The sequence below is a fragment of the Vidua chalybeata genome, chromosome 12, assembly GCF_026979565.1.
Source record: "Vidua chalybeata isolate OUT-0048 chromosome 12, bVidCha1 merged haplotype, whole genome shotgun sequence".
Taxonomy (NCBI): domain Eukaryota; kingdom Metazoa; phylum Chordata; class Aves; order Passeriformes; family Viduidae; genus Vidua; species Vidua chalybeata.
In genome coordinates, this window is record NC_071541.1 from 6,545,228 (window position 1) to 6,572,614 (window position 27,387).

A 27,387-nucleotide genomic window follows, 5' to 3' on the forward strand; every position below is an offset into this window, starting at 1 on the left:
TCTAAAAATAATATTGTAAAGAGGTTTTATTCAGTATATGAATTCCTCTTCTCCAAGATATTTGTAAGAAGTACTGAATCTGTAATGAATACCTACTGCCTTTTTCTCTGGGAATGCATCCCACTGTTACTTACATTAATAATAAGAATGTAGACACAGAAAGCAAAGGCAACATTTTAATATTTCAGAATTTCTAAAATTCGTTCCTCCTCTACTTGAGTTGTCTTTGGATCAGTATTTAATTCAAAAAGACTGTATTTGCTTTATGTGACCTGTCTCACTGAAGTCACTGGTAGAGTGCAATTAGGTTGAAAAGCACCAGTTAACACATAATTGTGTAAAAGCATGTGTTTTTAGGATTTACCCAAAGCATCTTAATATCAGAAAGTGTTCCAATTCTGCAGGGGAGAGCCACAGACGTTGCTTGTTTAGAGGAAGGGAAAAAACCAACAAAAATTAAGCTAGAATTAATAATGCAAAGCTAAGGAAAGGCTCCATCACTGTTTCTGGACTCTGGCTGAAGGGAAGCAGATTAGAACTGCAGCTTTATTCCACAAATGCGGGTTAAAGTTCCTTCATGTGGAGCTCCCTGGGGTGAGGGGATCAGCCCTGCAAGGTGCTGAGTGCTTGGGCTCGGGTCCAAGGAAGCTTATTTTGAAGCTGTAAACCCAAAGGTATGCTTTAAGGCTAAGGCTGAGCTCAGATGCTGTGCTGCAGTCTGGCCCAGAGTGACCAGTCTTTGCTGGATTAAGACGTTTGAGCATAGCCAGCTTTGTGGGGATGTGAAAACAGAGCATTTGGTGGTGGTAACAAATGCACTCTTTGCTGGTGCTGAGCTTTAGCTGCCTGAGCTCCTCGTTATGGGTAACTCATTGCTGCTTGTGGGAGTTGTGTACATGAATCAGAGAGAAGGATAAACCCTTAAGGTTTGAAAGCTGAAGCAGTTCCAAGATCCAGGAATGACACACTTGAAGAACACTCAGAGAGAGCAACAGCAATTGAATGGCTTAGCAGATAGCCACAATTCAGAAACCTCACACTGTTTTATTGAAATATATTTTTATAATATGCTTTTTACTTTTCAATGTATTATTAAACTTCCTTAAAGATTAACACAATCTGTTGTCAAATTTTTCTCATGTGGCCTGATTGCTTTGCAAAATACTGTATCCTACATATGGCCATCTGTCAAAACAGCAGTGACAAAATGAATTAATCTGAATTGCAGATGTGTTAATGAATCCCTTTGAAGGGCTTAAGCATTTAATTAAAAGTAAAGCAGAACACGATAGAGAATTTTTAAAGCTTTTAAAATATTCGAAGTTGTCATTAATATTTGAATTTTATTTTCAGGCACACAATTTGTTTGGGAGGATTTTTCTCTCCCCAGATCTAATTAAAATAATACAAACAAGTCTTGACCCTAGCGTGTTCAGTCATCGGCAGTTACATAGAACTAAAAATATTTGCACAATAACACAAACATTAGATAATTTTCCCTTAAAATAGAAAAGAAGAATACTCTCCTGAAATCACAGCCACCTTCTGATTAGACTGAGTTGAAAGATGATGCTTAGTAAAAGCCCTTTGGTAGGGTTATGTCCTTTTATTATATTAATAGTAGACAAACAGTTGCAGTGATACTCTTGGGCACACAGATGTATCCGTGCCCTTAGAGAATGTGTTGCTAAAAGGGACCATGATACTCCCAGCACATCGTGTGAGCTTGTTCATCTTGTCAAGAGCTTCTGCTGAATCCATCTTTCAAAAGCTTTCCATGCCACCACAAAGGGAAAAGAAAAAAAAATTGAATTCTCCTGCAGTGGGATAGTTTAGAAAATGGATTTCTTGCAAATATGGAGCCTTATGAGATCTATGGGTAAATTGCAGGACTTTTCAGCTCTGAAACTCTCCATCAGCTTCAGTGAGACTGTCCACTCCTAATTTCAGAGTTGTCCTTACATATTTTGCTGAATCTGGACCTTAAACAGTTTGTGCTTTGCCAAGCTATGAGTCACTGAAAGTGCTGCTGCCTCAAATGAGCCAGTGACTAAAGCAAACTCACACTGATACACTGATCATTCTTGAATCCATCTTATGTTGAAATTGATGTCACACTAGGCAGATTTGTATTTTATATAACATGTTAAAGTTTGCATACTAAAGTTTGATTAAAATTATCTGTAATTAAGCACTGTTTTCATTGTTCATCACCACATATTTAGAATTTCTTTTAACATTAGGCGAAGATATTTCCATTTGGAAAACTAACTCATGTCATGAAGTTGGAAGGTTTTTTGTAGAAAAGTATATTTAAGGTGTTCTTACAGAAATTTTTCCTCTAAGGAGAAAAAAGGTTTTTCAAATATACCTGCATGCATGTGCATAAATGTGTAAATTCATATGTGTGTGTATTTTATATCTACATGTGCATAGGCAGAGAGATGTGAAACTTAGGATGTCATAATCCATAGTAGCTATTACTTTAACAAATTGTGCATGCAAGCCTAACATGACCCTTAAATTCACAATTAATTAAATGAACTAACAAGAAAGCAAATACATTAAGCTTTGCAAAACTGTAAAATTAATATTACAGCTATGTCACCTTCACCTGCAACTGGACTGAGCAAGGGTGAGAGAGAGAGAGAAATCAATTCCACGAGTTTTGGAGAATGTAAGACTGTGCTGAGAATGTATCTGTGTCTGTGATGTCTCGTTCTGGTGTCATTGCTGCTCTGTGGTGGGGGGCTCTTCATCACCAAGGGAGTCTGGCAAGGCCATATGCCAGGTTTAGCCACCCAGGGGCAAAGCCTGGCTTTGCTGTCCTGGCTGGATGGTGTAGGTGGCCAGGGGTGGGTGCATCGTGTTCCTGTTTCCTTCATGCGTTTGCCCACATGGCTCATCAACGGGGCTGCATCACCCACCTTTCCTGACATTCACAGAACTCTTTTTACCACTTTTGCACTGCTCTCCAAATGGTCTGGTTTAATTTGGGACAAGCAGACTGCTGTTGAATTTTACCCATTTGGGCTGCGTACATGTTTTATCAGAGTCAGACATGCTTGAGATCAGTCAAGGTGCAGGGTTGCAGTGAATGACTCCTAAAGGCCATTTTTCATTCATTTTCAACAAAATTTCAGCAGCACCATGCTCCCATTGAGTAAGGAAAGTGGCTCCTCAGAAGAGCAACTGAATAATGGGACAACCTAAAATAATTCTTTAGTATGGAACCTCAGAGGGTCTCACCTTTGAAGCTTGGGGGTGGATGGGTGTTCTGGGCTGTGCCAGTGAATCACTGCCTGGCAGAGCTGCTACAATAAGTGGTAAAAGGAGCTTTGTACCCATTCTGTGAAAAGGTGTGTTGTCTGTATGTCTGTTGTATCTGTGTTCCACCTTGCTGAAATCCTTCCAGTGGGAGGAGTGCTATGTGAAAGAACCAGCTTCTTTGGGGGCAGACTTGTCTTTTTTTGTTGCTTTGGTCTGACATAGCTGGTCCAGCTTGGCCTGCTGTTCCCTCCAGCAGCACTAATTGTGTAGCTGGGACCCAAACCAGAGCCATACGGCATCGCTCAGTGAGACTGGAGGGGTGACAAATGGGAAGGTGTTGAGAGATGCCGAGGACACGGGCCCACGCCGGAGCTCTCTGCAGCAGCCACTTTACCTCTGACAGATCCAACACACACTATTAATTGTTTGGGGCCAGCCTTTGCCAAAACAGCCTGCAAAGAGCTGAGAGAAGCTCCTGACCGTGTCTGCTTGTCACTCTCCCCTTGCTGAAGGCAGTGACAAACAGCAATTAATTCATTGTCTGAATTCTGTTGTGCTGCACGTCTGAGCGTGGCGAGCTGCCTTCAGCCAGAGGAGATGAGCCACACAGGCAGCCGGCGTGTTCATCACCCGAGCGCTCTGTAATTGTGTCTGGGCAAAAATCAGCCTCTAATTCAGTGAGGGCACGGGTGTTAAGCTTAGCTTATAATTGCAGGTAATTAAAATGTAAAAATATTATCTGTAAAGCCAGCTTAAATGAAAATGTCAGAGCAGACATCTGTACCTTACCATTCACCTATTTGTTTAATTTTTAGTATTCCCATTCCTTCAATTCATATTATGTTTTAACTCATTGAAGAGAGACCTTCAGAGGTAACCAAAAACCTGACAAGCACCCAAGCAGACCCAAATTTTTGCAGAACAAGCACAGTGTAAAATCCAGTTAGAGTCCAGTCTGACATTCACTGATGCTTAATGGAAAACAACCTGTTCATAGATACAGAAAGCTAGATGATGTGTCACCAAACCTGCTGCATCCTGTGTTTGAGGAGGCACTTATTTAAATTGGATTCCTGAACAATATATTTTGGTTTCTTTGCTGAAGTTATAGGCAGCTGACTGATAACAGCTTTTTATTATCATTAATTATAAATTTTGGGAGGGGATCATTACAAAATTAGTCAATGTTACAGATACTATCCAATAAATATTAAATGAACCTGAAGTTGTCTTCTGATATGATATAATGTTAGCAATTAGTTCTGCATTTTTAAAAAAGGGATGAAAGCAAGCATGAGTAAGTTAATATAAAACATTGCTGTTCAACAGCGCTTCAAGGTTGGTACTTCACTGTATGTAATATTCATTGTAAAAACCTTGCTGGTGCTCCATACTAATGAGTAGGTGAGGCTGGCCTTTTTTATGTTTCCAGCTGGTTTTATCTCTTCAGTGCTTTTGCAGAGCCTGCACCACGAGCAAGTGAGAGTCAGGAGAGCTGCACTGGTTTGAGTGGAGCCCTTCTGATTTACACCAGCTGGGGATCTGTCCCACAGTTATTTAAAGCAGAGTTGATAGACAGATAGCAAACTATGCTTGGGAAAGTTAATTAAGCAGTAGAAGTCATAACAAGTGGCTCTTCTGTCTCCCATGAAAGAGGAGGCAGCTGTATTGTTTCTGGCAGAGTAATTCTCTGCTGTACACATTTATTTATTGATGGTTTGGAAGAGACTTGCAATGGGTAATGATGCTAATATTGACAGAAGGAAATATTATAGTGATAAATAAAGGGCAAGTCACAATTAGATACTTAGAAAGTAGAAACCACTGCATAACTTTTAATGGTTAAGTAATAATCCTTTAGTATTTAAAACTATAAATGTTGATAGTTATGTCTCTTTTTTTTTATGTGAAAATGAGGTGGTCTCCAAGACCACCTCATTTAAAGGTTAAAATTGCATGGGACTTCCTTTTATGTACATCTGAGTAGTCCTGATTTGGGTAAAAAGGTGTGGTATTTTGATTAAAAATGATAGTTTTTCTTCTTTCCCTTCAGTCCCAGATTATCAAGAGCAGGATATCTTTCTATGGAGAAAGGAAACCGGGTTTGGATTTAGGATTCTAGGTGGAAATGAGCCTGGAGAACCTGTGAGTATCATGTTTTAGTTTGTGACATCTTTCAGAAACACAGCAGTAGAATGTACAGATGTGCAGAACTATGCTGTAGCATCACTGCTAAACAGTTAGTGGACTATATTTATATATCCTGCATCTCCCCACCCTCCCTCCAATAACCCCACAACTCCATAACTGAAATGGGTTTGGCTTCTCCTTCTACTTTAATGCTAAACCAAATAAAAACACATAGGTCCTTGGACACTGAGGACAGGATGTCCTGGTCATGTTTGCAAGTGTTTTGATCTTAGAATGCCAGGTTCTCAGATCTTAGAATGCTCAGTTCTCTCCTTGAATTCAGTTCATTTATTTACCATAAATCCAGTGCCTGTGGGAGGTGTCATCCTTTCCTGTGCTGCACAGGTCCTAGCTAGATAGTGGCAGCATGACTTTCCATGTTTTTCCCTGCCAAAATTATTTTGCTCATTTATGGGAAGAGAGACCACGAATTCGTCTCGTGTTAGAGTAACTCCACAGAGCTCACTGAAGATAAATGAAGACTGAGTTGGAGGAAAAGCGTGTGGTGCAGAGCTTGTAAACCCTGCAGGCAACTCAAAGGGTAACTCAATCTCAGCTTCCCTGACAAGACTCTCAGTGCTATTAGCCATCTTCCTGTCTGGTCACTGTCTGGTTGAAGAAGTTTCCCAAGGCTGTCTGTCCTTAGAGTGAATGGACTTCCTAAAGAAACAAGATATCAAATTTATTACAATTTCACAATGTGCTGTATTCACACAGAACCACTTTCACAGGAGCTACTTTCCTGACCAGCAGACATTTGTCAACAATTTCATGCCCCTACTAAATCAGGTCTAACTAGGAGTGCCCCTTGCTTCCAGCTGGCTGTTGAGCTGGCTCTCATTGCTCTCTCTCCTCCTGTGCCAATCCCTCAGATTTACATCGGTCACATTGTACCGCTGGGTGCTGCTGACGCCGACGGCCGCCTGCGATCGGGCGATGAGCTGATCTGCGTGGATGGGACGCCTGTGGTGGGGAAGTCACACCAGCTTGTGGTCCAGCTTATGCAACAGGCAGCCAAGCAAGGTCATGTCAATCTGACCGTCAGGCGCAAAGTGGTTTACACAGGTAGGCTGCACTATCACCCTGCAGGGGTGGATTTTCTTGCCAGGATCCCATCTGTTCAGCAAATGGTCTAAGGAAAAAAAAAAAGCTTCTTCTAGTGCTGGGAAAACTCAAAGGATGTACTGTTGTTTTTCCTCTTTTGCCTGTTTTTAGACTTTTTTGTTCCTGATCAAATAAACTTCAAGTTTTTTTCCAGTCAAGACTCTCTAAGTTGGCTTTCCCAGTCTTCATAAGGTTTCTGATAAAATATGGAATTGTTCGGTTGCAACATACAATTTTTAGTTTGATTTATGTAGCAGACACTGTGGCCAACTGCTCGTGTATTCTGTATACTTCCCAAAATAAATGTGCAGCCTGATAGTCACCCTTAAACTGGGAGTGAGGGAAAAGATGATGAAGAGTCCACAGAAGGGAGAGTGTGAGTGAGGGCTCTGATGTGTGGTGGGTGCTGTCCCAAGCTCAGAGGAAACTTCAACATGTAGTCAAGTTGATGGGAAACTACAAACATTGTTGGTTCTGGTGGGCCAGGGTGTGCATGTTTGTTGTCACAGAATCATAGAATGGTTTGGGCTGAAAGGGACCTTAGAGATCATCCATTTCCAACCCTTCTGCCGTGGGCAGAGACATCTTCCACTAGACAAGGTTGCACAGGTCTAGAGAGTTTTCTGTATACTGAGTTACGCTGGGCATTGTGCACACACTGCACAAGTGTACGATCTAAATGAACAGAAATGAAGCTGGCAGAAAGACAAAGATGCAAAGAGAAGTGACACTGTCTGGTACCATTTTGGCACCGAGATAAGTAATTGAAAAATGTCATGATAGCAGAGAAAATGAAGACATGAGCATGAGCTTTCTGAATAACATGTGGCCATATGTTTCATATTGGAGAGGAACTTTTGAGTGCTGCCTGTCCCTTTGAGTCCCTTTAGGAACTCAGGTGTGGGAGCTGCTTTTACTCAAAGAAAAGGATATTATATTGCTTTTCAAGTTTAGGAATCATCAGATAAATAGGCAGTGATGTACTTTGATCTTAGAGAGAATCAAAATAACATTCAGGTTGGAAATTAGGTCCTCAGTGGAAGTTAGGACTAGAAGAGTACCTCTAAAATGGATCTGTGTTCTTATCCAGGCCTGAGCTCCTTCTGCACAATAATAAATAAATGTTCAGTTTTCATTTCTTTCTTTCTTCCCAATGTGGATTAAACACCAGGGTATGTCTCTCCTCTGACAGCCTCTCTTTAATTCCTGACCAAGGTCTGGTGTGAGAGAAGCTTTAGAAGAGCATTGGGAGGAAGGGGAAGGGCAGCTGAATTTTGGTATTGTTTTTGTGTGTAGATTTTCTATGCGGTTTTACAGCCTCCAGGCTGGAATTTACCATGAAAGATTTAGATGCATGAGATCTCTCTTGATATTTCATTCAGAGGCATGTTACTGCAGATCGAGCTATTTCTGAATCATTGCAAATGTGGACACTTACTCTAGGATAAATTATTCAGAATCCCTTCTTTCACCTTATATTTGCAGGCTTTTAAATTTCAGCAGAACTTTGTGGAGAAGGCTGTTTCTGAATTTCGGTCCCTTGTTCCCCTGTCATCTGTATGCCAGTAGAAAAAGATTGTTCACCTAAATGAGTACTCTCTGTCCTGAGATTCATGTAGGGGAAATTTTATGCTCCTGTAATTTTAATATGAAGAATGCTATCTATTTAGTACATACTTGTGAGTATATAAGTGCAGACATAACTTCTATCCAAGGATATTTTAAAGTCCTTTTTTTTTTTTTTTTTGCATCATGATTTTACAGGCTTAGATTTTGTTTACCATCCTTTTTTGTGCTGATGCTTTTAAAATTTTCAACTTAATTTTGATTCACCAAATTGGAGAAGTGACCTGATTAGCAGAGGCAGCCATTCAGCAAGGACAAGTGCAATATGCAGCTCTCAGCTGCACAAATGGGCTGCAGAGAACAGGCTGAGTAACAAGAAATGGAAGCTATTGTGCACCACAAGCTTTATGCTGAGGTTGGCTCAGGTGAAGAAAAAGACTGTGCAGGGATGTAGGCAGGGGGAAACTCTCCTGATTTCACAGCAGATGATGGCTTAGTGCAATATGGTCCAGCACTTCAAGAAAGACATATTTGAGTTGGAGAAAGCCCAACTGGAGGGAGTCCAGAAGACCAGGGAAAATAAGGAGAGATCTAGAAAACATGGTCTGAAAGGAAATATTGAACAAATTTGGATTCTTTAGCTTAAAGCAGAGGAGGTGGAGGAGGTATTAAACTTCCCATGACTATAAGAGGCTGCTGCAAAAAGGAAGGGAATAATATGTTCTCCATATGCCTGTTAGATAGCACTAGAAATAATAGCCTTATGTAGCAGCAGGGAAGATTTAAGTCAGATATTACAACCAATAGATTGCCTGGGGAGATATTTAACAGCTGATTAGACAAACATCTGTCAGGACTGATATTAGGTAGAGTTGGCCCTCACTCAAGGAGAGTCTGGACTAAGTCATTTTTTTGAGATTTCTTCAAGCCTTGTGGTAGCTGATTAGATTTTAAACTAATACCCCTTCCAACTTCAATTGCTGTTAAACACTTGTTTAATGTTAGCGTTAGCAATGTTTAATGTCTCTACCAGACTGTACAGATGATAGTTGCTGGTTCTTCAAAAATATCCAGAAATATTTGGTGCACACGTTGTTTTGCTCATGTTGAGAGATTGTTATTACTGAAGATCCCATTAACCAAAGACAATCAGTGCACTAATTGATAGCTTTCAGTTTAAAACTACACAGAAGTTGTTGTTGTGAGATATTACTGCCTTTCCTTATGGCTTGTGCATATATATGTACGAGGTACATATGGTCGTACATATATAACTGAAGTGGGGATGCAATAGCTAGAGGAGGAGCCTTTGAACTAATGCAATCCAGGTTTAAAATGCCACAGAGCATCCAAGCACACAACACTGCACTGGTTTAACCAGGCTGCAGTTTGGCAGTGGACAGCTTTGGCTGAATGACCACGCGCAGGAGAGGGTGAGCAGTGTGGGCAGTGCCACCCCTGAGCAGAGCTGTTGGAGGTGACATCTGAAAGCATGGCCACGATATGATGGCTAGACTAAAGCAGGCGATTTTCTTTTACCCCTTTCTCAGTAGACAGCCGTCTCCAAGCACTAAACGGTGCAGCCTGCTCCAACACTCTTTGTTCTCCCCTCCCCAGTTCCCAAGGCGGAGAATGAAGTCCCATCCCCGGCCTCCTCCCACCACAGCAGCAACCAGCCGGCCTCGCTGACGGAGGAGAAGCGAACGCCGCAGGGCAGCCAGAACTCCCTCAACACGGTCAGCTCGGGCAGCGGCAGCACCAGCGGCATCGGCAGCGGCGGCGGCGGGGGCAGCGGGGTGGTCAGCGCCGTGGTGCAGCCCTACGACGTGGAGATCCGCCGCGGCGAGAACGAGGGCTTCGGCTTCGTCATCGTCTCGTCGGTGAGCAGGCCTGAGGCGGGGACGACGTTCGGTGAGTCCTGCGGGGTTTTTGGTGGCGCCTCCAGTGAGACGTGAGGTTTGCAGCCCAAGGAGGCGGGTGGGGATCTGTTTGATTAAAAGTGGTGAGCGCACCCCGATTTATGTAATTAATAGCAAAATCACGGGCAAAGATTCGGTGGGTGTTTGCCTCCTGGGGTTTATTCGGCACTGAGTTGAGAAAAGTGAAATAAAACATCCCAACCCGAAGAGCTAAAATGCCACCAATGGCAATTCCTGATGCTCACTTTCTAGAAGAGCCTCTCTGGGGTTTGCTCTCAGAGGAGCAGCTGGGGATCCTCCCAGTGATGCTGTTTGCCAGTGCAGAAATGTAGCAGGTGGAATGAAATATGTCTCATGATGGTGGAATCAAACCAGTTGATTTAAAAGGAGTAATGCTTAAACTGATTAACTTCTCTTTGGCAATCAGGGTTATTCTGATCATCATTATGTTTTTTGAGCATGCTGGTAGCAGGAAAGTTTTAATTAATGCTGTTTGTTGGTGAGACATAGAATGGGGAATACTGTTAAAAGAACAGGATGTTTCTTTTACTTATTTGACCTCTTCCCAAATGCATTTCTTCAGAGTAGGAAGAAATGAAGCTTGTCACATGTAATATCCTGACCTAATAGAGGTGGTCATGGTTTCTGTCTCAAGACAGTCTTTCTGCTACGCAGAGACCCATTTCCAGGGGTTGCTGCAGAGGAGATGTACATAAGCTGGTTTTGCAAATATGCCCAGAACAGCCTGTTCTCAAGCAGAAGTGTTATTGCAAGGAGGAAACCAGTCAGAGATGCTATTTTCTTCCCTTTCCATCTCCTCCAAAAGGAGACCAGAGGCAGCATCCACTTGTACTTTGAAAAGGAAGGTGTTCCCTTAGTCTGTGGCACATGACAGGGGTGGAGAGAAAGGAAGGACAGAGCAATGCCTTGGCCATCTTCACAGAACCTCCCACAGCAGTGCTGTGGTTTGCAGAGAAAATGCATTTCAGGCTCCCTGTGTAGCTTGAGTGCTCCTGGGGCACACAGGTGTAAGAAGTGGCATTTCCCTCATTCTCCTAGGCTTTATTTTCTGACATTTCTTGCCATTGCCCATCAGTGACACCCTTAGTAATACATCGAAGGAGCAGCACCACCTTTGCTGGTATTGATGTAGAACAGGCCGTTTCTAGCACTGTTCTGGGGCGTCTGGCAGCAGAGATTTCAAGGGGGAATTATTAGTAGTAGTACAAAACTAGTGCATTGAGTTCTGTCAGTTCTCAGATTCTAGGCTCTCTAACACTGTCCTTGCTGCTGGAAACTGCTCTTCCAAGATAGGTGTTTTGGTGCCAGAACACAATGGTGTAATGTAAAACAGATTAAACTGAACACAGTCTAGAACAGGGGACGTGCTTTTATCTTCTGAACGGATTTGCAAACATATGTAAATAACTTTTACTGTATGAAGATTATGCTGTAATTCTTTGCAGAGAAACCTTGACCTGAAGTTGTAAAAAGTTGTGTTTGCTTTAGCCCAAAATTCTTGCTAACTGGAAGTTTTCTGTGCAGGGGCTCCCAAGGAGATCTGTTGATCTGTGACTGTTTTTCCTTTAATTTTTTCAAGTATATTCAGTTTTTTCCTAACACTCCGCATGAGATGTGTTCCCTCTGCTGTCTGGTGCTTGCTCTGGACCTGCTTCGTAGTTTTTTTCTTTCTTGGGTAGTATTTAGAGATGGGCCAAACTGGTTCTAAAACCCACCTTGGTCACTTTGGTGTGGGCTCTGTCATCTGTGCTTATTGGATTGGATAGAGTAGAAACTCACATCCTCAAAACAGGATAAACTGCAAACTGGATGGGGCTTTGTATTACCAGAAAGAGAAACTTTCTATCATGGTAAAATTAAAGAAAAAAAAAAAAAGAAAGAAATCTCCCTAATGTTTATAACTAATATTAACACTTTCTGCCAGTTTTCATCGCATCTTTCCGACCTCACATATCCTTGTTTTAGCCTTTTCTTCTTTATGGTCTTTCTAGTGTTGTCATGTGTATGTATCTCTAAAACTACTAATCAAATAAAGACTACAGCAGAGATGGGAAAGTGCATCTTGAGGGTGAATGTATTGTGGATGCAAAGTGTGAGATGACCATGTGCTGTGTGCCCCAAGGCCTCTTGCCCATAAAGGAGCTGTAAAAAAGCTCACTGGATTTATCTGAGTGATGTTGTGTATCCCCTGTGTCCCAATTCTGCATGCTGTGGACAACCCCATGGTTTTGAAACAAAACAACTGCATGGAACAGGAGGAGAATTTTGTCTCCAGAACACATTCATCCTAAAGTGCTCTCACTCTGTCAGACATCTCAATGGTTTTGTGCGTGGTTTTAGAGGTATTTTAATGAGGAGAACCTTATTCCTTCTTTGTTCCCACCTGGTGCCATCTAAGATCATAAAAGAGGAAGGGTTAGTAGAGGCTGAGGTGGGTGCCAGCACCAAACAGGTTACCTTTGTCAGTCTTGGCCCATCTGTAGTGGTCCTGTGCCTTCCCTGGTAGTACCTTTATTCACAATGGAAGAAAAAAGTTTCATGTTGCTTCCCCATGCAGCGCTGGTAGAGTGGGTCTGTGTGGTAGATAGGGAGCCACACTCCCTCCTAGGCCTAGAATGATTTTATCTTTCTAAATTGAGAAAGAACAAAACATTGGCAGAAGCTTGAACAGCAGTTGGCTTAGAGAAGGACTAGAGAGGCTGATCCTGATGTAATCTTGGAGGAGGAAAGTTGAGTTTTCTACAAACAGTTTCAATTTTTTTCTTCAAAAACAAAATCAGATTTGGGTTATGATGGAGCTGCTAAGTGCAGTTGTAGTCAATAAAAATTGCACCATTTATTATCAGAAATCCACTTGGGGGAGTATTGAGGGATTAACAAAACACCTTTTTGTGGAAGAAGTAAAGTGTTGTGCACTCAACTAGTTGATTGCCAATGTTTTGAACACTGGCAGCAAAGCTATCCTATAATAACTTTTGCTTGATGCATTAATTAATTAACCCTTAACCTTCTCTTTCCCTTTTCAACCCTTTTTTTCCTTTTCCCCTTCACCATATTCCCACATACGTAAACAATTAAAAAAAAAAAAAAAACACCAAAAAAAAACCAAAACTAAACAAAAAAAACCAACCCCCAAACCAATTCAAAAGCGGGAAATGCATGTGTGGCCATGCCTCACAAAATAGGTCGGATAATTGAAGGGAGCCCCGCCGACCGCTGTGGAAAGCTGAAGGTCGGCGACCGGATCTTGGCCGTCAATGGGTGCTCCATCACCAACAAGTCGCACTCAGACATCGTCAACCTCATTAAGGAAGCTGGGAACACCGTCACCCTGCGCATCATTCCAGGAGATGGTAAAGTATCTGTTTCCTGCTGTCTTGCCTCACCCTCTTCTTGGTTCTGTTCCCCGGGCTTTTTCTGTCACTTGGAGCTGCAAAGCCGTGGAGGAGTCGGTTTCCGCTCCCACTCTGGGAGTTAGCAGTGAAGGAGGTTGTGAGTCTCCCGTAGCTTTGTTTTTTGTTTCTTTTCTTAGAGATGGTTAGTTTTTAACAGGGAGGTGCTGATTGAACAATACAAAAAAAAAAGAATATTACATTCCATGCATCTGCTTAAAATGATCTTCCATAAATTTGATGGATCTCTCGACGCACTTTGGTTTGATTCTTAGCTTAATAATGCAGCTTTAGAATATTTGGGAATCACTTGTTAGTATGTGGGATTCCTGAAGCTTTGTATAGACACAAGCAGGCTATAGAGTAAAGAGATCACAGAATGAGATAAACACTTTGACATGTTTTAAGCTGTTTCAAAAGCGGATTTGCTTTTATTCTGGGTAAGTTGCTTTGGGAGTGAGCTCAGTACATTTTTGAATGATTGCTTAAATGGTGATGGTTCTGAAGTTGCATTTTAAGAGTTACCCTAGACAGGATCTCACTGTTTCAGATGAGATGGAGTGTGCAGGTTCTCTAATAATCACTTGGTGCTGATTTCAGGTCACTGAAGTATTTAATAAAAATAAGGATCTGTGTTATATATCAGTTCCATTAAATTAATCCCTGGCTTGATCCCTAGATAGGAACTGATCAGAAACCTGATAAAGTATCTGCAGCAGAACTAAAATTGTTGTGGTTCTAAATTCTGAGTATTTTCTTTCTTTATTGTGCTTCTCTGTCATGGATGGGTTCAAAGTGAGAGCTTCTGGGGCAGAAACCTTTCCACATTGCTCCCCACAGACCAGGATGAGAAATGATCTGGTTATAAATTATTTCTGTTTAGGGTGATCTGTTTTGCAGAAAAGCTTTATTTTCCTACTGTCTAGTGGGTACCAGGTCAAATGGTGTAAAATCCTCTGCTGCTTGGAGCAAATAGGGTGCTCATGAATAATAAAATGGCTGTGAATCAAGCTAGCATCTGAGCTGGCCTGTGCATGCCGGCTTTGGAAGATAAACTGAGAGAACAATTGTTCATTACCTGTATTTCAGTCTCTGATAAAAAGGAGGGTGAATCTTTAAGTAAATAAAGGGCTTATTTTCTAAAAAAGCAGAACCATCTGAGAACTAAGCAAGTTCTGAATGATTTAAGAATTTTTTAAGACTATAACCTTCTGACATAAATGCTGAGCCAGTCTTGCTCATGCAATTATGTGTCCCAAATATCATGTAAATTGCTTAGGTTAGGGAAACATGTACCTGTGACTGACATCACGTATTCCTGGAGGAGATGGAAAGCTGTTCTTTAGGGAAGGAATCAACTCTGCTTTCATAGCAATTCAGGCTTTAAGTCTTTTTATTTACTGTCACTTTGAAATTCCAAGTCAGATTGCCAACTTTGTATAGTATTACCTGCATTTATTTTCCAAAAGACATTAAGACCCAACACTCTCAAAATCTCTGAGGGGTTTGCTCTAAAACCCCATGAGATACAAGAAATCAGTCTCAGTGTTGTTTTCTTTTTGATGTCTTTGTATGCTTTATTTGATTTGTTGTTTTCCTTTGCTTCTTTTTGAGTGCTTTTTTGGCAAATATAAATGATCTGTGTGCTTCAGGGAAGGGGGAGCATAAATCAGAAGCCACTCGTCAGATAAACATGAAACTGAGGTGCATCGCAAGACTCACAATAAACTCACACTGCTAATCTCTTCTAACATTATTAAAAACACCAAGAGTTTTTGCTTTGTAATAAGTCTTGCACAAGTTAATTGCCACAGATGACTGCAGGATTGTATTTGCAATGAAATGATGATGCTTTCCCACACTTCCAGCAGATTCAAGGATACAGAATGCTGGAACAGGACAAGCTTAGATTTGGCATGTAATTGGTGACTGAGAGTCTTAGAGCAGACCAAGGCAAGGAATCAATGAAATATGTAGGGTTTAGAACACACAATTATAATTGTACTAAAGATAATTTTTGCTATATTCTGTTCCAGTTTTGCATGGTGGCTGGCATGCGTCCTGAAGCAGTGTCTAAAACACTGGCAAAATTATGCACAACTCCTGACTCATGGGAGAGGGTGGGCTAAAGATAGATGCAGTACAGTGGTGTGAAGATACATCTGTACCAAAGATGTGTTGTTGCTCTGCTTGGTATTATTAGTGTGACCTACTAAAGGGTAGGAATCTTGAATTCTCTTTGAAGCCCATCTTCATCTGATCTCCAAATATTTGTGGAGGATTTCAGAGTCTTTTGTTCTGGATGAATATAGAACACTTAACCATGTTTTGGGGCTTTCTTATGTAGGAGACAAATTTTAACATCAAGGCATCTTTACAAAATAAACAGAATTATTTCTTAAACCCCAACAGTGTAGCTACATGTAGGGACATCTTCTGACACAAGCCAGCTGTCAGTGGCACATCATCACAAGGGTGTGGTTTGGTCATGCCTACACTGAGAGGTGCAGGCAGACCCAGGAGCCTCTCTTGCTCTCTGAGCTGCTGGACACAAGCCAGCTCTGGTCTGGAGGATGTTTCAGCTCCATATGATGAGGGTTTGGGCATGTTAACTTGGGCACAGCACTGCAGGCAAAGGAGCTGTGTTCTTGTTGCACCCATCTGTTTAAGTGGTTCTTCTTTTTCTCTGTCCCTTTTCCTGAATTTCCCTTGACATGCAAATAGCAACAGAAAGGAAAAAGCTTCCCCTTATCTAGACTTCTCCAGAATTAATATCAATCCATGAGGTAAATTAAACTCCCAGGATCCACCACATCTTAATTCAGGCAGAAATCCTCCCATTGCTGCAATTTTGTATTACAGCTGGACTCTGTTTAATAACGGCAGATTTCTCCATAGCCAGTAAAATGAATTAGTGGATGCCTGTAGCTCAAGAGGCAAACAAGGGCAGGGTAGAAGGCCTTGTAATTTTATGTTGGAGACCCAGATGTTTTCATCCAGTTTTTGTCACTGTTGTCTTAGTGGCTGTGTATTCGGTTTAGATTTTGGTCTTAAAATGTGGATCATTATCAGTATTTTGTAGTTACTTGCAGTCTGTGGGTCTCTCCTGGGTACAGTGGGTATAGACACAAAGAGGGGGTCTCCTGTCTACAGAGCTGTTCTGCAAAGGAGCAGCTGCCTGCCACTGCAGTGGCTTTAGCTGGGGATGCCATGTCTGATGACATGGGCATGGGTGTTTCTGCTGCTCTGCCCATCATTCTCCAAGTGCAACCAACATAGCTGTTGAACATTTTGTGTGGTAAAGCGCCGTCAAGGTACGTGGAGTACTACTGAGACTTCCTCTGCAGTCAAACTCCCACGGGAGAGGAAGAGTGTTTTCAGAAACTCTGGCTTCTGGAGCAATTCAGCATTTGAAACTCTTCAGTGCTAATATCAGTTCAGAATTGGTACAATATATAGTTCTGGAAAATCTGTTGAGTTCAATACGGAAGAGTTCCTGGTCTGTGTTGCTAACATTCAGCAAATGGCATTGACATGACCTTAATTTTAGGCAGAATTTTAAGTGAGTTTGGGGTTAACTCTGGTCCTACTTAAGTCTGTGATGCAGCTGCAGAATGACAAGGGGAATATTCTGCCCTGCCATACTGTGAGGGACATCTACATAGTCATTTTTCAGTTGCTGCTATCTCAGTTGTATGAAGCAGGAGACAGGACCTCTCCTTGGAGCTCCTCCTTCCATGCCTAAAGAAATCTGCAATTTGCACAGACTGGTGCTGGGCTGAGAGCCCTTTACCATGGCAGAAATTAAGCTTAGAAGTTACTCCTGCTCCCTGTATTCTCTCAGCGCCCCGTTTTGTGTTACCCAGAGTTATTGATGCATTTGGTACCAGTGGCTCCATGTTCCTACTTCCAGTGCTGAGGCAGCAGTGGGTTGTATTTCAGAGAAGGATTTCAGTAAATTTGGGGTTTAGCCACATTCAGTATCATCTTGTGAGGTATTGGATAAGAGCCACATCTCAATTCTACTGGAGATTGCAGTTTCTGATGGAAGAAGGACTGATAAACTTATAATCCCTGAAATAGTTATAGCTACTATAAAATTAATCCGCCCAACCTACAATATTTAGAGACTCAGTTGATTGGAATTCACATCTTTAGACAATAGACAAAACTTTGTTCAATCCTTCATCTACAAGTGAGTCATCATGAATGTGTCTAATGGTCAGGAGGGTTCCAATCCAGATGTCCTAATTTAATTTTTTTTTTCATTTTCCAGTTGAGTGTACAGTTTCATATACATACTTACTATATGCATTTGGGGAATTAAGAAATTTGATCCCATCTCCAGTTCTATAAAAACACTGTAATGCTGCTTTTCAGTGAAATGCTTTTGCAAAACTCTTTTTTTCTTTCAGTGAATAGCCCATGGTCTTCCCTCATAATAAAAACAAAATCTATTTTGCAGAATCCTCCAATGCTACTTTATTGACCAATGCAGAAAAAATTGCTACAATCACAACCACACATACTCCTCAGCAAATACCGCAGGAGACCAGGTCAGATTGTTTTCCTTGAGGAGGGCATCTCAACATGCTCTCTCTTCAGTTATTTCTTCATCACTTTCACGTCCCATGTATTTTTCCTCTCTCCCTCTCATTCATTACAGCAGGAACAACACCAAACCAAAGCAGGAATCCCAGTTTGATTTCAAACCACCCCAAGCAGCACAGGTAAGGAGTACCTCTCTAATTGTTTTGCTTACCACAGACTGTTGTTTCCAATCTGCTTGAGGGCTGTGTTTAAATAGTTCCCTTGAAAATTCCTGCTGAGAAGCTGCTCTCCCTCAGCCTGCTGAAAAGAAAGAGGAATTTGCTGATTAGTTTTTTAATATGTGTTGCTGTTGTTTCAGCTGAGAAACATTTCTACACATTCTCATCGAGACTTTGAGGGAGTGAAAATAAAGAAAAAAAGAGCTGACATTTTTAGGGCAGTAATAATTTTGTGTTTGTTTATTGAATTGTCTGTTTTGAGGGGCCTCACCAGAAAGTATTGTGGTGTGCAAATGATAAATTCAGATAATAAAAAAGAGGAAAACTTAATAAGGGGCGATAGCTGGAGTGTCCCAGCTTGCACAGATGTCATCTTATTAGAGAGATTATCTATCTCACTGTTAACTTTCCTTGCCATTGGCCATCCCAGAAGTAACATCTTCCATTAGGGACTTCAAAACATCCTCATAATAGCATTTGAGAAAAACAATGCAAAGGCTTCTGAGCTTCTTTCAATGCAATAAATGATGTGGTAACAGCACAAAAAGCCAGCACCATGGCACAGGCTCACCCCAGGTGCCGTCAGACAGTGCACTAAAGCTGGCACTGGAAGGGAGGTTGTCCTTGCCTTCCCTGGTTGATAGAACCTTTAATCAGCTTCCCAAAATGTCCTGGGCTGGGGAGGCGCTGCCCTGGGCATGGGAAGTGCTGTGTAACAGGGATGCCCAAAAATGCATGGATATGGCCAAGCCCACTCATTCCAACAGCCCTTCACCAACCACCAGAACTCCAAATTGCAGAGCGGGGTCTGAGGAAGCAGCAAATACTGGTCTGTGTGTGAAAATTCAACTGATTTTCCATTTTTAATTATTGCCAACAAAACATTGCTTGAATAATTCCAACATGAGAGCAGAGCAGTATTTGACTTTCTGTTCAATTGGGTGTTTGCTGTCTTCTCTCCAGCAGGACCAAGACTTTTACACTGTTGAGCTAGAAAGAGGAGCCAAAGGGTTTGGCTTCAGCCTGCGAGGTGGCCGGGAGTACAACATGGACCTGTACGTGCTGCGGCTCGCTGAGGATGGGCCTGCTGAGAGATGTGGGAAAATGAGGGTATGCACAAACTGGCTTTATAACCACCTTGCTCTGGAATAGGCTGACTTCCCTGCCTCTCCCTTCTGCTGTTCCAGCTAAGAGGGAAATTAAATGTGAACTGAAAGTGGTTTCTATTTACTTCTGCTGATGGCATCTGTCACTCTTGGTACGCAGTCTATAGCAGTGTGTGTTCAGTGGAAGACTTCACCCCCTTCTTCCAACACTACTTACCAAGCTCTAGTACATGATCCATTGTTTTAAGCCTAAGTGCACATGTAGCAGTGAAAATGGAACAGCCACACTCTTTGCCTGCTAGTGGGCAGAGAGGGGACAGAACATGTCTATGGCCCATGGGTTACAAAATTATAATGTAGGTTCTGATTAACATTAATTGTTAACTTCACGTATCAGCTAAATTACAAACGTTATAACAAGGGCATATGTTATAAAATGCCTACTGAAACAATAATTTGACAGGTTTTATGTAGTCCTTGGACCTCTGTTAGAGAATGCATTATAACTTTCTCAATATGTCATTGTCTCCAGATATGTCACGTGAAGGGCATTTTCAAAATTTTTGTGCTAAGGGTAGATCTATGGGTCCAAAATTTTTTTCTGATGAACCTATGATGCAAAATCAGTGCTGCCCTGTGAAAGTCAATGCTTTTTGATGAGCTCTTCCATGCCCTGTTTTCTTCTCCTGATAAATTATTATATTTACAGAATCAGCTTTACTGATTCATAGTAGGTATAGCCAAATTAGAAACAGACCTGAAAAAGCTCTGTGAACATCCCAGCTGGAGCAGACTGTGAAACAAGCAGCCGCTTTGACTGAAGACTTTAAAAAGAATCAGAATTAAATAAAATAGCACCCTTTCTAACACTGCACTTACTTTTGAGCAATACAGTAATTGCAATGTGATTTTTCAGAACAGCAGTGAAATATTTTGATACCTCAAGCTTTCTCCATCACCTTCGTGTCTCCCAGACTCCTACACAGTGGGCACTGTGGATGGTCAGTGGAAGGAGTTGGGCATGTTTGGCTTCACCTGATGCATAGTTGTTCCAGCTTTGCTATGGCCACTGTCTTGTGGTGTGCTGGTAGGGACCCTCGTGGGGCCTTGTTTCTAATCATAGCCTCTTTATTACATTGGCAGATCGGTGATGAAATCTTAGAGATCAATGGAGAAACTACCAAGAACATGAAGCACGCTCGGGCCATCGAACTGATTAAAAATGGTGGCCGCAAGGTCCGCCTGTTTCTGAAACGTGGAGATGGCTCTGTCCCAGAATATGGTGGGTCAAACTATGAAAACATTCCTTTCTTCCCTGGCATCACTCCATGAATATTTGTCTCAAGATCTGAAGCGGGAATTCTTTTTTATTTTCCTTTCTCACCAGTGTCTTACCAACCTTTGCAACATATAATTGCCTCGCTTGTGCTGAATTTTCTACACATTTCATCCTTTGCTTGCTTCCATGGACTTGGGGCGCAGTGTAAGGCAAGATCATCATAGCAGTATTTTTTGGTGATCAGAGAGGAAAGCAAAACAAAACAAACCTTATTGTCTTGTCCAGCCAAAAAAGGAATGTCATTGAACTGTGCCAAACTGTTTCTCAGCGGCTGAATTGTTGTTTCACATAGGTCTCTTCTTCTAATCAATGCAAAAACTGGGATCCCGAGTTGCTATTCTGAAGCAGTGATTTTTTTTTTTTGGTTAGGTTTTTCTCTTAGTTCCTGGCTGTATCCATAGACATGAATGCTGAGATGGCTTATGAGATTTTTGCCTTTCCTTAATATTTATGTAAATATTTATAAAGTTATTTGAGAAAAAGAAGGGAAAAAAAAAAAGCTTTACTGCAAAAATATATTGATTTGGCCTCCTGAGCCCTTTTCTCTCCCCTTAAACAGTCTGCTGGTGTCAACTAGTTCATTTGTAAGGTCTGAAAAGGTGAGGAGGTTACGAAAAGGTGCTCTCGTGTCTGTCTTGGGGGAAACAGTCAGTCCTCGTTTCTTACTAAGAATTACATTAGATTTCCTTTTCTTCCCCTGGAGGTTGGATTGCTGGGTGGCTTAACTTAGCACACTATTTAATATTATAATTATGTCTTATTTATTTGAGATAATTGTCAAATATTGTGCCCTCGATGGAGGGCTACTCCCAACCAAAGGTCTTTGAGGTTTCTATAGAAACTGATGATTGAAGGGATGTCCTTTATACTTTCTTCCCCGTATTTTGATTATTTCTGTGTCAGTAAGTTCTGTGTTTATCATTCTCTCCATGCCCTAACACCAGAAGCAAAACCCTTCTGCACAATTTATGAACTAGTTTTTATTTTCATTTACTGTACTATGTTTGAGAGTTTCTGCTCAGTCTGCTCATTATTTAACTTAAAATGACCAATTCAGAGTATAACTAACAAACAATTGAAGTGTTTAACGACATGGAAGGGAAGTTGTGGGTTTACACTTCTGTAATATAAATAGCACACCAGAAGGTTCAATGATGGCACTGAAATTCTGTAATGTTCTTTCTACTTTTGTCTTTTCCTATACTCCTTTGGATGTACAGTACTGTATCATATGCTAGACTGCATAAATACCCTGTAAATTAAGTGCTTCACTTCTCAAAGCATATGTCTGTTGCACTGAGGATGGAAATCCATCACCAATTTTCTTTTGGCTAATGCTAACCACTAAACGTTTGTTCTCCAAGCAAGGATTTAATATACAGGGGTTGCACTACTGTAAAGAATATCCTTGTAACATTTGGGACTCCTTTCTCTCTTTGTTCTGTTCGCTGCAGTCGCAAATGGTTCCTCTAATAATGTTAAGTTCCAATATTTTTCTGACTTGATTGGAACGTGCTTCTCTATGAGGCTGTATATTTTTGTAATGAGTTTTGTACTTATTTTTAATGTTGTGGTCTCTGGTGGACTTTATTTTTCGTTGTTGTTTGATTGTTACTGTTTTTTCTATGACATTCTGTGTCGCTGTTCCAGCTGTCTTTTAGAATGGATGCTCTCGTTGTCTGGGTTATTGAATCACCTCTTAGATGTCTCTTTATGTCACAATAATAACAACTGCTGTCTTTGCAGCCTTACATTTGGGTGAAGCCTAGACAATCTGACTGGAAAAATAAACTTTCTTTATTCTAAGATAAAATATGAAGATTTTTCTTTCTTTCATCTTTGTTATAGGGAATCTAAATTTTCTACTTTTCTCTTTCTCTTTCTCTTACTTTTCTTGGTGCTGGGCTCTTCCTTCCTCAGCGATGATACCTCCTAATATCGCTGCATGTATGAGAAATGACAAGCTCGGGGAGTCTTGCTTCTACCTTATGGGCCATAATCAAACTACGGTTTGTAGCTAAAATCAATATTAGGTGTTTTTGTGCTGTGGCCTAATTCCCTCACATTGCTTTTCTGCTTCGCTATATTCTATATGTACAGCAATTCATCCTGAACACCCTGCGTCCCCCAAATTGTAAGTACACACACCACAGGACATGTCTGAACCTCGCTTGTACCTTGTGTGAGAGGCAGGTTGCCACAAGCCACGTGCTTACAGCCACAGAAAAGCAGCGTGGTCCCATCACCAGCTGTGGCCTCAAAGTGCTCATAGAGCAAAACTCTATGAGCTGCAACATGGGTTACACTACTTGGAATTCACAAAAGTCACAGCCCATGCACACACTGACCCTCCCAAGCTCAGGAGTGGAAATGCCATCAAATGGGAGAGACTTGGCATGATGGCAGGAGGAATGTAGAGTGTTTGGCTTGGTGGGAGGGAAGGCAAAAAGGAGAAAAAGAGGAAAAAAAAAATCTATCCTCACACGTGTTTGTGAGGGTTTTCAGTCATTGCCACCAGGGCATTCCACCTCAAGGTGGGTGTTGGGGTGCAAGTGTAAGGAAGTGGCTAATGCCAGCCAAGCTGCCACAAAGGAGTTACTTTAAGAAAGAAAACAATAAGCAAATAAAAGCAGCACTTGCATTAAGGCAGCGCAGCTACTTTAATGTTTTTTTATGTTTGTAATGAATCATTCATAAACATCCGTTACAAATGACGGGAGTAATTGTAGCTTAGCTGCAGTGCAGGGCTGGGGTTTAGTTTGGATGTTCTTTTTCTACTTCTGCTTTGCAGTCTGTCTTGCAGAGGCAGCTCAGCTGTATTTTACCTCAAATAGTACATGAAAAATAATGTACTGGAGATTAGATTTGAATCAAAGCCATCCTACATATTACAATATCTTTCCATTGCTTTGATATGAAAAAATCATAACTACTGTCATCGTTGTTTGAATCATTGTGGCAAAACCAAAATCGACCCTAGGACTTTACATAACATGGTAGCACTAAGTGAGATTAAGCTATGCCTTAAATGAAATGGAAATGGCATGATTACAGTCTAATTCTCACATTTTCAAAATGTTATTTTACAAGGTGAAAACTTAATAATCAATTCTATTTTCTGTACATTTTCTGCTATTTGAACCGAGGCCTCCCACACCTGGAAGGCAGTTCTTTATAATGTCTTAAAAGGCAAAAATCCTTTCCTAAAGACCCTATTTATTGGAAGCTATTAAAAAAAAGCAGCCAACAACCTGAACTACAATGGTTTTTTCCCACTGGAAAGAATGTAGTATAACTGAAACTTTATGAATTGGACTTGGGGAGAAATGTAAAGTGCCCCATGCCCAGAAGAGCATAAAGATGAGATCAGCTTGGACCAAAACATGGCTAACGATCAGAGCAGCACCAGTACTAACCTGTAACTCTCGTTGTTCACAGTTAAATTAACAAAAGCTTCGGTTAGCCTTCGCTGACTGCTTGAACAGTTGTTTGTTTTTGTCACTAATGAAGTCTGAAGAGTGCTAAGTGGTGTCACAGCACCACGGAAGGCATCAATACCAAACCCTTTGCTGTTATTTTCTTTCAGACCCCAGCAGTGACAGGAACAGTCCCGCCACAGGTTCACAAAATGTATCGGAAATGAAACCCGCGCCATCCGACCGACGGCAGCACCCATCATCGGAGTCCAGTTATCCACCAGACCTTCACAAATCATCACAACATGGGGACAAGCGGACTTACGTTAGAGACCTAAAAGGCAGCAGAGAGTTTAGCAGACATCCCAATGAACACCACACTTGGAATGGGACTTCTAAAACCAACGACCACGTGCCAGGCAGGAAGACGGAGAGGTCGCCGGAGAGGAGGCACGAAAGGCAGCCAGAGAGGGCGGTGGTGAACGGGCAGAAGAGGAGGTCTCCCGAAAAGCGCAGGGAAGGGACAAGGAGTGCTGACAACACTTTGGAGAGGCGGGAGCGACTTGAGAGGAGGAGAGACCTCTCTCCTGAGAGGCGCAGAGAACGGTCGCCCGGCCGCCGGCGGCGGTCGCTGGAGAGACTCACGGAGCCCAGGAGGTCCCCTGAGCGGAGAAGAGAGAGCTCCCTCGACCGACGGGCCAAGTCGTCCGACCGGCGGAGGGAGAGGTCGCCCGAGAGACGGCTCAGGGAGGAGCGAGTTGGCCACCGGGAGAGGGAAGAGCCCGGCTGGAAGCACGAGCCGAGCCGCAGGCACCCGCCCGAGCAGCGCAGGCGGCCCTACAAGGAGTGCAGCACCGACCTCAGCATCTGAGGGGCTCCCCGGGGTCCCTGTCACCTTCCCCACACCAAGGGAGCAGAGGACAGAGTGAAACCAACCTGGCTTTCGCAGGCGACGAGACGTCCGCCACCTGCTGATACTACAAACCGTTTATGCAGATGAAATCTTATAACAAAACAAAAAAAGCGTTGTGCCTGATGTATAATATTAAAGAAAGTATTTTTCAGTGTATTCTTTTTTTTTTAATTACTTGCCAAATGTTGGTCCTAAAGGATTATAAAATTTTGTTTCTACATTCTTTGTAGATTTCTTAAAAATAATCCCTTTATTGGGCTACTTCCCCCCCTCCCCAATATAGTAAGTGGGGGTAGCCAGTAATATAATATAGGCAAAGGATTTTATGACCAAGTTTGAATAATTTGATCCAGACTGTTCTCTAGTGACTCACTGCTACACTGTATGTAGAAAATTTTTTAAGGGTTGGGGGTGGGGAAGGAAGAAAATTGTTCATCTCAGTAGGAATGGAGCGCTCCTGCTGAAGGAATTAAAAAGGAAAGAGACAAATGTTCCTAAAATTGCAAGAACTGTTTGAAGAGACTACTGTTTCAATGAAGGATATTTATAATAATAATAATAAATAATTAAAAATAAAAAAAAAAAAGCAACCAAACCCACACAGCACAAGACGATTTACAATAAGTAATTTGTAGTTTGTTCCATGAACAGTTTATACTTTCAGGCCCCCTGGACAGGATGTGCAGAGGCAGAAGGACTGGTCACCACCATGCCTGTGTCACACGCTAACGTGGACTGTTGAGCTCTCATTAGCCTCAGCAACATGTAACGATGATATGTCATTAAGGCAGCAGCCCTGCTCATCTCCCAGCTGTATATGGACAGCAACTCCAGCATGCATGGTATTGTGTATCTGCTTGGAAGCAAGGGGAGGGATTGGGATTCTGGGACAAGGCACAATGCGGTGGGAGCACAGTCCCCCTGCTCAGAGTAGGTGTATTCCTTCTGCTCAGGCAAAACCAGTGGGCTTTTATTTTGCCAGATTCCAAAAGCTCTCAATTCTTCTTGCTCTGTATTTAAAGGGTTGGTTTTTCGTTGTTTTACTGGTTCATCCTTACTGAGACAAAAGGAGTGCACTTGCTGGGGAGGGAAAACAAAAAAAAAAAAAAATAGGAGAAAAAGAAAAAAGTATCAAAAGAAAATCACAGGCTAAAAGAGGCAATCAGTGGGACAACCTGGTTGTGGAAGCCTATCCATACCTGATTATATGCTGTAAATTTGAGTCTAAGAACAGCAGCAAAAGAGAAACCTGCAAGTTTCTAAGTTGTATTTTTAAATTTGCAAGCTGTGTGGTAAGTCTGCTGTAGCATTGGTCTAAGATTTAATGGATTACTGCCTAGCTGAGCCAAAATGTTTGCCGTTACTGTTGGACCACTAAAGTAAACTGCTGCTTTTTCCAGTGCATTGGTGTGTACATGTATACTGACTCACATCCTCCATATGAACACAAAACCATTGCAAGTCTATCACTGTTGTTGCCATGGTACTGTAAAAACAAAACCAAGAAAGAAGATGGCCAATCATTGTGTGTACAGTTGAAATTGTAATTAATAGAGCCTGTTGGAAAAAAAAAACAAAACTGTTGCCTTTTTCTTGTATAAAAGAGGATTTATGACAAAAGTTAGGTGTGAGGAATGTGATTAAGTGTTTATATTTCTAAAAATGGAAAAAATTTGATTCAGGGGATATATTTTAATGTAAACTGAATCAGGTATGTAAAGCTGTTTTAAAATGGGAGACTGTATCAGTAATTCTAAAGCTTTTGTTGGTTTGAAAATATCATTTCTTTCTTCATGGTGGGCCTGCTTATGTATTATTAAGCACTTGTATGCAGCCTATATTCTCCAATCTTCATTTCTTGCAACATGCTATAGGCAAAATGCTCTTTTCTGTGTTGATGAAAAGCAGTATGTGGGCCAATCTTTTTTATAAAACACTATGCATATATAAATACTACATTGTTCATAGCTTTATTTGACTTAATTGGGTTTATACATAACACTAGGATGAGTAGATGTGGACTTGCCCAGTAAGAGCTTCTTTCCTTGGAACAGACACTATGTATATGATGTAGCAACAAAGAAGGAGAAAGTCTGTGAATGCTATTTTTATTATCAAATAAAGTTTTCCATACAAAGCATGCATGCGAGTGTAGTGATAAGATAAAGGAAGAACCACACCTTAATGTTACTTATTCATCCCTGCCTAAATTAATAAAACCATAGGTTATGGTCGCCAAGAGCCATATATTAAATATGTATTAATCATCCATTAAATATGTATTATCATTTGACAAGCCTTAAAGTAAAGTTTCCCAGTCTTCCAGGATAAAATTTCTTCCCCCTAAAATAGTCAGAAACTGAAGGTGTAGGTGAAGCAGGG

General features: G+C 41.5%; 1 protein-coding gene across 7 annotated transcripts in view; it reads left to right on the forward strand.

Moving 5' to 3' along the window:
• MAGI1 (membrane associated guanylate kinase, WW and PDZ domain containing 1) overlaps positions 1-27,145 on the forward strand; it is a 333,108-nt gene extending 305,963 nt beyond the window's left edge. For 2 of the 7 annotated variants that reach the window (XM_053953674.1, XM_053953675.1), the window contains 10 exons: positions 2,600-2,677; positions 5,324-5,415; positions 6,333-6,525; positions 9,748-10,041; positions 13,220-13,423; positions 17,928-18,018; positions 18,129-18,192; positions 19,195-19,341; positions 20,481-20,619; positions 24,263-27,145. In XM_053953674.1, coding sequence (XP_053809649.1) covers positions 2,600-2,677; positions 5,324-5,415; positions 6,333-6,525; positions 9,748-10,041; positions 13,220-13,423; positions 17,928-18,018; positions 18,129-18,192; positions 19,195-19,341; positions 20,481-20,619; positions 24,263-24,963 — 2,003 coding nt within the window. In that variant the 3' untranslated portion in view covers positions 24,964-27,145. Of the gene's footprint in view, positions 1-2,599; positions 2,678-5,323; positions 5,416-6,332; positions 6,526-9,747; positions 10,042-13,219; positions 13,424-17,927; positions 18,019-18,128; positions 18,193-19,194; positions 19,342-20,480; positions 22,482-24,262 lie in introns of those variants that run through there. The other 5 variants (XM_053953679.1, XM_053953676.1, XM_053953677.1 and 2 more) reach the window with 5 other exon arrangements.
• The last annotated feature ends 242 nt before the right edge of the window (positions 27,146-27,387 follow it).